This window comes from Helianthus annuus, chromosome 16, assembly GCF_002127325.2.
Source record: "Helianthus annuus cultivar XRQ/B chromosome 16, HanXRQr2.0-SUNRISE, whole genome shotgun sequence".
Lineage (NCBI taxonomy): Eukaryota > Viridiplantae > Streptophyta > Magnoliopsida > Asterales > Asteraceae > Helianthus > Helianthus annuus.
This window is the reverse complement of record NC_035448.2, coordinates 116,358,898-116,369,082: the sequence shown is the minus strand read 5'-3', so window position 1 is coordinate 116,369,082 and position 10,185 is coordinate 116,358,898. Positions and strand designations below refer to the sequence as shown.

Sequence of the window (10,185 nt, the reverse complement as noted above, 5' to 3'; positions counted from 1 at the left end):
TTGTCGAAAACGTATATACCCAAAAATTTCTATATGAAAACGTATTTAAACCATAAATATTTTTCTAAAAAGTATCAAAAGTAGATTTATCCGCAACCTTATTAACAATAATGATATCAGATGCTAAATGTATCGCTTTATGCACTCCCCCCCCCCCCCAAATTTTACCACTACTAAACCTAATAATGAAAATCAACCAAGTTATACATGACCAATGACTAACCAACACTCTTTAAGACTAATAAAAATGAAAACTTGTACGTCTTGCAACTGAAACAATCTTTCCCATCATTATACAAAGATCACAATCTCTATATTGTATCAATATCAGATGAAGCATAATTGCAGCTCCTCCATAACGGCACACAAGAATAGCCCGATACAGGGTGCCAACATGTAGGAAAAAGATAAGGGCTATAATGACATCATCCAATGGACCAAGTACTCCAAACAATGCTGTCAAAAATCAAAATAACCAGCATTTTATCAAACATATATTTGAGTTGATATATTGTGAAGCGGGGCTTGAAGCAACGTACCTTCGGTATAATGTCCACAGGGCTAAGTACATAAATGGCAGTTGATATTAGTTGTGTGAAAAAGTAGCAACATTAGTGACAAGAGTACGTTTTTACTAACGATTTTGAAATTTACACAAGAAATTATAATAACTGAATCTAACAAAAATGATAAATAATTTAATAGAGCAATTCATTTAAACGGGTCAATACTTGTGACAACTCACAGCCAGATATACGTGTGCTTTAATGACAAACGGGAGAGATCTTTGAGGATCCATCAGTTCTCGAAACAACCTTTTGAGAAGAAATTACCTCTTAGTCTAATTTGAGAGAACTTTATTCCCATTTTACGACCAGCTAACCCCTTTTTTCAATATTATGTCCTATTAGATCATTTTATCACTAAGCACTAAGATATTATTAGGTTATTTAACATCACATAATCAGTTTTGAAACGCATGTCCAAACGCCCCATAACAAAAATCGCTATAGCGATAAGGTACCTATAAGCCACATAGCGAATAGCGATAAGGTACCTATAAGCCACATAGCGAATAGCGATAAGGTACCTATAAGCCACATAGCGAATAGCGATAAGGTACCTATAAGCCACATAGCAAATAGCGATAAGGTACCTATAAGCCACATAGCGAATAGCGATAAATAGTGGTCGGCAATTTTATAAATAGCGCTACACTTAAATTTTTTTTAAATATTTTTATATGTATACTATATCAAAATACCCTGGTATATATGCCATTTTACATATATATTTAACAAAAACCTATAATCCAGCCATTTTAGAGTTATATTTACTTGCTATTTATATCAAAAGAAATTAATTGTCGCTATTCTCGCTATGAGTCGCTATAACCCTAAATCAGCCATGCTTACCGATTTTGCACTGTCCATTGCCGCCTTAAGAGCCGCCACGTTTACCAAATTTGCCAAATCAGCACCTGAAAACCAAGGAGTTCCTCTGGCAACAACCATCAGTAACAGTAGCATTAGGGGGAACCACCGCTAATTCTTTCTCGGAACCGGTAGAACCAAAGGCATATTCTGGTGCGACTTTCAGAAGAGCTACTTCCCCTTTCTTCATTGTCATAACAGCTCGATCCAATCCGTCAATCACTTGCTCTGTTTCATTAAATACCAAAACGGTCATTACTGAAAACAAATTACACAGCTAAAGAAACAAACTTTAAATAATGTATATACCTTCATCTTCCTTGAACTCGAAAGGCTGGGAATCATCGTGACCTTTTTTGATGAACACGGTACCATCTTGTAGTTTACCAATCAATTTCACTGTTCATCATACGTCATAACAAGAAGCAATTTTAGACATCATACGGTAAATACGATAAACAGATCGTAAACTGAACTGGCATAAAGACGTGTCACTTTTTAGTTTCCGAACATCCATGTACATGACTGTGTTGTATCCAAACACATAGTCGAGTGCCATGTCCGGTCCAGTTCCAAACTTGATTTTGTTAATGGTTTCATTCCACTTATTTTCCTTTTGCCCATTTTAAATCATAAAATGAATTCATAACTTAGTGTGTGTTACTTCCACATATTTAAAATCCTTAATTAGATCTCCTTGTTCGGTTTTGATGGTTTTTAGGTCAAACAGTGAGCCAAACCGTTAGTAAAGAGTTTCCGATACTCTAAAACCAAAACCAAAACCGAACCCTTACTAAAGGTTTGTCTCCAGCTTTCATCAAAACACACCAAGAACTACTGATACTAACACATGGAATTCAAAAACTACTAAAATCTACACATTTATTTCCAACTACTACTGTTTACACCTTAAATCCAAAGTAGGTTAATAATTTCATAACTTCATAGTTCATTCTTCCCCAAGGACAATCCCAAGTAACAGTGCGCAAAAAAACCAATTCTGGAATCGAACCTGACAAAAAAAAAACCAGAACTGGGCTTTGCTAGAAACTGGGTATTAGGAATCGGTTCCATACCAGACCTTAACCACCAGTTTGTAACTCCATGCTTTAAAAACGGTTCCAACTTGGTTATACGCGACCCGAGCTAGTCAATACCCAAAACAACCCAGGACCGGAACCGGTCACTTCCATCTCCAAAACCAATTCCATACCCGACCTGGATTGACCAATACCCAGTTATTGAACACATTGATTAGAGCTGGAACCGGTTTCATACCCCGAATCAGTTTTGAAAATATATTCCAAATGTGCATCAATAATCCCCAGATTGTGAACGGACAGAAGGCCTGTACCGAGATATAAGTGGCCATTTTTCGACTGAAAGTCTGAAACAAAGCATTGTTTATCAAAAAATGTGAATGAAAAACCAAAATTGACTTACTAATCGAAGAAACGATTACCTTCCCCAGCAAAACAAGCGGAAGCGGAGTTCCTGGAGCAGTTGGACTGATAATAGCATGCAAATCACTGACAAACTGCATAAAATTTGATAACTTTTACAAAAATCAGATTCATTATATGCATAGAATTTGATTATTTTGACAAAATGATACCTTAAAAAGACGGAAAACTTTCGTAGCCAAGCTAGTTGACTTGTCAACATTTTGGGCAGTGCCTGGCTCGCCATTACTTACGAACTTTGAACCGTATTGTATTGCTCTGCATATCTTGTCCGGGGTTTCAGCTTTGTTCAAATACAAAATAGCTAGAGCAAGTTCCATTCTCGCAACATAAAGAAAATAATCAATCAAACAGCAATAAATGTCCCTCCAAACTCATACAATTCCCACAAATCTTCAAGTGTAACCATAATATTTCATTTACAGTCAAAAGTATTGATTCAACAGAAGAAGTAAATTGTACATATCTTTAACAATATTACAACAATTAAATTCAATAATATGTACAATTTTCAGTTACCAGATAGGGTTTCGTACAAAATCAAGCATCAACCAAAGGTCAACAATCGAAAATCAGAACACACAACAATGAAAGATCAACAATAAATCTTACCCAACATATCAAATCAACTAATAAATTCACTCGATGAGTAGAACACACAACAGAATCGCTAAATTAAACTATCAGAAATTGCATCAAAGATTTCAGAAATAAAATACATATTGCTGTCTATTTCACAGATCCATGTCAAATACTCTTTCACCAAACCCAGATTTGACTTTCATCTTTTTAAACGTAATAGCATTATAACAGATCTGCTAGAAAAAATTAACAGATCTGAATCTATTTCACAGATCCATATCAAATACATATCCTTGAAGAACACAACACATATTTGAAACTATTTCACAGATGCACGACCACTATATTTGAAGAACCCAACACAAATCTGACACTATTTCACAGATCCATGTCAAATAACAAACAAAAATGTCGATATGGTTAAAAACATACATGTGATGTTCTTCTAACTGCAGGAATAAAATTACCAAAAAGTCAGAGAAGAGATCTGAAGCTTGTGACCTAAACAAATAAAAAAGAGGTCGTCAGACATACATCAGTTTGTCGGAACCTACTTCAACCACCATCTAAAACCAGAACTCGTCTCTACACACCACGCCGTCTTTAGATCTTGTGAAATCATGCTCATACATCACCGATTGGCAGACCAAACACCCCCTAACAACAATAATCTTTCATTTAGCATAATAAAAAGACATTGAGTAGAATAGCGGCCATACCTTGCTCATACGTCACAGATTGGCAGATCCAAACCCTTCACCACCTTCAAACTCAGTCGATTGGGTGTCGTATAGAGAGAGATTCGCTGATCTGGAGCCAGATCTTGCATCGCCAAGAGAAACCCTATTTCCTTTTGAATCGCCTGGAGATAAACAGCTCGATGGGGGCGGATAAAATGCTATGAGAATGAGAAACCCTAATTGTGTACCCCGTGTGTTTTTTGAGTGAAGGGCATAATTGGAATTGTAAATTATATCGTGCTTTAGAGGGTTGTACAGCATGCTTTAGGGGTGTTTTAATGAAATTTATATGACCTTAAGAAGTCCTTTGGATATGCTTATTAATATAGTAAAGATATATATATAGGACAAAGATCCGTTAGGAACCACCCTTTATTGTCAGAACCAATGTGAACACAACCAAAAATGCCTAAAAATAGCTAAAAAACGCACAATTTTTTTTGTCTACTAAAAGTAGCGATTTTAACATAAAAAGTATAAAAAAAAAAATTAGATTTTTTTTGATTTATTTAGATTTTTTTTAGATTTTTTAAAGTTTTTTGAGGGTTTAGTTTTTAGCATTTTAGCTTGGGGGGGGGGGGGGTAGGTTTTTGAGGGGTGGGGGAGGGGGGTTTAGGTTTTTTTTTTTTTTTGGGGGGGGGGGGGGTTAGGGTTTTTTTAGGTTTTTTGAGGGTTTTAGTTTTTAGCGTTTAGCTTGGGGAGGGGGGGTTAGGTTTTTTTTTTTTTTTTTTTTTGGGGGGGGGGAGGGGTTAGGTTTTTTTTAACTATTTTAGGTTGTGTTCACATTGGTTCTCACGGTTCTCGCAATAAAGGTGGTTCTCGCATGACCTTACCCTATAAATGAGAAGAATTTTTTTGTAAGAAGAAAATTGAATAGTTTCAATCAATAAGAATATTTAATTTTACTTCATTTAATATTTGCATTTAATTTTAATATAAGGGTATCTTGGTAAACTTACATAGATCATTAATTTGTATTTTTCCCCTTTAATAACTAACTAAATTAGATTTGTAACTCCTTTTCAAAAAATATACTTTTTCTAAATTAAAAAAACAACTTAATTTAAAGTGTAGAATAAATTACTAGCTGTGTAGGATAAATTACGAGTTGTGTAGTATATATTTCGAGATGTGTAGGATAAATTTCGACTGTGTAGGATAAAATTCTATAATATATAGGGTATATGTAGGAAAATTTTGATATGTGTAGGTTTTGTAGATTATATCTAGGATAATTAATGATTAGTTGACTAATTAATTAAAAATAGAAAAATTAATGACATGAGTTATAGATGAAATAGTATTTTACTAATATGTCCTTCTTCTTTTTTTCTTCTTACATTAAATTTCTTCTCAAATGAACCTTCCCATATATATATATATATAGGTAAAGAGTACTGTACAATATTGCTTATCGTACATTACGTACGCTTCAATCTCAGCGTCAGATCATCTTCCCGCATTTTAAAATCGCATGTTGTTTTTTTTATAACAATTTCGCATGTGATAATTTTTGATGAATTCGCATGCTGTTTTTTTAACCAATTTCGCATGTGATAATTTTAATGAAATAGGATGTTGTTTTTTTATAACAATTTCGCATGTGATAATTTTTGATGAATTCGCATGTTATTTTTTGTACCAGTTTCGCATATGATAATTTTGATGAAATAACATTTTGTTTTTTTTTTATAACAATTTCGCATGTGATAATTTTTAATGAATTCGCATGTTATTTTTTATACCAATTTTGCATGTGATAATTTTGATGAAATAGCATGTTGTTTTTTTTGTAACAATTTCGCATGTGATAATTTTGATGAATTCACATGTTAAAAAACCAACATGCGAAATTGTTACAAAAAAACAACATGCGAATTCAATGCGGGAAGATGATCGGACGGCTGAGATTGTAGCGTACGTAATGTACGATAAGGGCATTTGTATGATAACCGGTCTCTCTCTATATATATATAAGATTATAAAAACTTTTCAGGCCCATTAAAAATTTGGGTCTCAAACGGCGGCACAGATTAGCCGGCCCTGCAACTCTCTTTCTTGCTAATCGTTCTATACAACTCTCTTTCTTGGTAACGAAAAAGTGAAAATTAATAATAAGTGATGATAACAAAGCAGAACATAAAAATATAAGATAGAATACAATAATAAAAGCTTAAACAGAAGAATGGGATATGTGAATGGGATATGTGATGATTAATTAGGGTTACGAAATGGTAGTGACGGGAACTTAAATTTTTACGAAGATGGAACATGATTTTTAGTGATCATGATCTCGAAAGTATTAAACCTCATTTTTTTTCCTTACTAATTAATCAGGCTTTATATAAATCTTTTTTTCAAAAAGGCACATGAAACCCTTGCTTCAAAGAAAAAAAAAAGATAAAAAAGAGAAGTTAAAATTAAGGCACATGAAACCCTTGCTTGAAAGAAAAAAAAAAAAAAAGATAAAAAAGAGAAGTTAAAATTAAGGCACATGAAACCCTTGCTTGAAAAAAAAGAGAGAGAGAGAGAGAGAGAGAGGGAGAAGTTAAAAGAACAATGAGACTATATATGGATCTCAACGTATGTTCAAGCATATGTCAAAAGTATGTTAGTGCAAGCTCCCAGTCTTTTCTTCTTCGTATAGTTTTACAAAGTATGGATCTATAGAAAATATAAATCTATTTCAAAATTAAATTTTTAAAAACGCAGAGAATCAAAGCTAAACTACAATAATACACAGATTTATGGTTTCTTCCAAACAAATTCATTAGCTTAGTCTCTTCTTTTGGGTAAGCTTCTTAAAACAACTTATTGACTTTTTGAAAACTTAGTATGCAATGACTTTTTGAAAAAATCATTTTTCCCCTCACATACAAGCTCATTGCCAAACATCATCTAGGAGCTTATAACTTTTCAAAAAGCCAATAAGTTAATAAGTTGTTTCAAAAAGCTTAGCCGCCCTTACTTTACTTTTAACTTTTATGATACAGAGAGAAATGAAGTGAGGGTGACTAGTTATGTTTCTAAAATTATGGTCGACGCCTGTTAAAATAATAAACCCGGTTTGTAACCTAAAACAAGAGATCATAAGCTTTTGAAAATATCATTCAGTTAAGTTAAATGTAAGGGTAATAAAGTCTAGTTTTTTTTTCCCTAAAGCCCGATCAAATTTTAAACAAACAAAAGTTTTTTTTACGATAAATTAACCTACTTTTAAGTACTTTATTTTGCCCACAATTGGACTTCAACCCACCATTGTTACATTTTCACAAGTGAGATCAACGAATTTTGACTACCAAACACATGCTACATGTTAACACTATGGTTTGATTCGTTTTAATTTGATTTGCATCTAGACTCTCGGTGGCGATCCAATGTTTTGTTTGAATCGGTTCGCACATGTTTTGTTTCTAGTGTGTTTAACCACTTTTGTTTAGACCCGTATACAAGACCCCAACGGTGTCCACGAAACTCCTATAAACAATTGCTCACCCTTCCCCTTACCTAGAGGAACATACTCAGTTTCCACACACATACGCACATGGCAAGGTACTAACTGGTCCCTCCTCATGACTCGCCTTAGTACTCCTCTAGACACAAGATTATACGCCTAACACACAAGCATCAACATCTAGACACAATATAACTACAAGACCTACACAAGATTATACGCCTATCACGCGGAACTAGCCCATTAAAGCAGGGGTATCCAAAAAAAATTTACCGTGCAATTATACAATATTAAAAAAAAAACGACAACAAAAAAGATAAAGGAAAACAATTAACTAATAGATTTGTCATCTTCTTTTTTTCATAGCTTGAAATCGTTCCATCACATCATCGTCTTTTACTTTACGAAAAAAAATACTTTTCGACCAGACATACCATCACATTGTTCAAAAATTCCGGGCCCATTCGATTACGTAAATGCATCTTGACAAGTTTCAATTTCGAAAAACATCTTTCAACGGTTGCGGTTGCAACTATTAAAACAAAGCTAGCTTCACTACCCCATAAATCAAAGGACAAGAACTATGTGTTCCTAATTAGATAATGTTTTTTAGATTATGGATTCATCTTCCCTACTCCCTAGTTTAAGAACAAAAATAAAGTCTTAAAACCTAACAATTATGAAACATCATAAAAGAAATCAAACTATCAATTATGAAACATCAACATAAAAAAAACCAAACTATAAGTCTAAAACAACATATCTATACAAGTTCACCTAACACCAACTTTGACTTTGTTAGTATATAGCATGCTAGGAAAATAAAATAAACAGAGATAAAGAAGGCAAAAAAAAAAAAACATATGTTGCATAAATCGAGCAACAGTAGAAGGTGTGGTTTAGACAATACTTTTTTTCTTATTCCATTCGCTTGAACAACAATATCGATGATAATTCCTCAAATTCTGTTGATACCTCTCTTATACGTGAATCATCATAAAAGAATTTCTGGATAAACTATAAGTCTAAAACATCATCATAAAAGAAATCAAACTATCAGTTATGAAAGATTAAGAGGAGAATAAAACTCACAAGAAATCAAATCGCCCGAAGCCCTGAATCGCTGATCAGATTGCCGGACCGGAATTGCTGATCAGATTGTCGAGCGTGCGACTATGAGAGACTGCAGAATGCGATTGTGTGGTTGCTGTTGCTGTGAGACGTTTGGTTTCACAATAGGACATTGCCGCCAATAATCAATGGTTCAATAGATTATTTTATTATTTGGGCTTTATTAGTTATTACAATTTGGGCTTAATTATCATAAAACTAATTATTTGAGCTTAGTTACTAAACAGGTTTTGGGCTTAATGAATAATATCAAGTTTCATAATTTTATCTTAGGGGTATCCTCGTATATGTTTAGGGTATCCTATGTATAAAACCGAAAAAAAATTACACTGCAAATACAGGGTTGAGCCGTAGCCCGTACTACGGCTCGTTATACATTGATTCTGCGCCCTTACTTACCACCCCAAACCGGCTAGGGCTGACGTGTCACTCTTACATATATCAAATACAAAAACCAATCCAATAAATAAAAAGACTCTAAATACATTTTATCAGAATAAATATATAAATGAAAAAATCGGATCTCCAACTTCTTCTTATCGCTTCTCGCTTCTCACTAATTCCTTAGATTTCCCGGATAACATGTCTAACAAATAAGATAACTTGTCTAACAAATAAGATAAACACAACCAAGAAAAAATGGTTTAACCAAAAATGGCTTAGTAAATGAGGAATTAAAAGTACAAGTAATTGCCAATCAAATGAAAAAAAATTATAGAACTAAGAGTGAATTGAAATCGACACTGAAACTGAGACCAATATAAACACATACATTGATAGTAAACTGACATGGGTACTGGTACGAATACCAAAAAAATGCCGACACGAGACTATTACAGAACTCATACGAAAACTAATACATAAACCAATACAAAAAATACATTTTGAATTAATATATGATTGCCGAATGTCACAGCCCCCGACCCCTACCCCGGGAACGAGAGCCGCGAGATACGCAAAGCTAGTGGTATCAGTGTTTATTAATTTGGCAGCAAAATTAAAACATCAGGATCGTAGTTAGGAAATAAATTTCAGAGTTTCAAAACACCAAACTTTTTTAATAAGTAAATGGGATAAAACCCATGTTTCATCTACAATACATTTATAGGGATAAACCATAATTATTGAAAACAAAATCTCCTTTTTATTTAGGTAACTTTTATAGCCACTTTTTAAGCTTTCAGTGCTCCATGGCTGGCTTCTTATAGCTTCACATTAAGTTACCTAAAATGCGTTTTAAAAAGGTTTTATCAGCAAGAAATACTAGCGAGTGTATCCCAGTTTAATCAAAACAAGCTTTTATAACTTACAGTATTGAGAGCGATTACAATGTTTATATCTACCAATATACTCATTCAGTACTTGCCACTCAACCGGATCTG

General features: G+C 33.6%; 1 protein-coding gene across 34 annotated transcripts; it reads right to left on the bottom strand.

The window, feature by feature from the left end:
- Positions 1 to 215: 215 nt before the first annotated feature.
- Positions 216 to 4,392, bottom strand: LOC110917866 (peroxisomal membrane protein 11D-like). Of its 34 annotated transcripts, XR_002580910.2 has the most exons (10): positions 4,198 to 4,389; positions 4,072 to 4,135; positions 3,911 to 3,979; positions 3,049 to 3,217; positions 2,896 to 2,988; positions 2,712 to 2,820; positions 1,743 to 1,832; positions 1,416 to 1,661; positions 540 to 561; positions 216 to 456 (listed from the first exon to the last, which is right to left on the bottom strand). XR_002580910.2 is itself a non-coding variant. In XM_022162308.2 (8 exons), exons 2-8 carry the CDS (start codon positions 4,104 to 4,106, stop codon positions 1,474 to 1,476), a joined length of 753 nt encoding a protein of 250 aa, XP_022018000.1. In that variant the 5' UTR covers positions 4,107 to 4,149; positions 4,198 to 4,389; the 3' UTR covers positions 216 to 1,473. The 34 variants fall into 34 exon arrangements, 11 of the variants coding, with proteins under 11 accessions (XP_022018000.1, XP_022017999.1, XP_022018007.1 ...); XR_004883666.1 differs by having other exon boundaries at positions 2,446 to 2,820; positions 2,896 to 2,970; positions 3,049 to 3,927; positions 4,013 to 4,149; positions 4,198 to 4,391; XR_004883669.1 differs by adding an exon at positions 2,446 to 2,651 and having other exon boundaries at positions 2,788 to 2,820; positions 2,896 to 2,970; positions 3,049 to 4,135; positions 4,198 to 4,391.
- Positions 4,393 to 10,185: the final 5,793 nt, after the last annotated feature.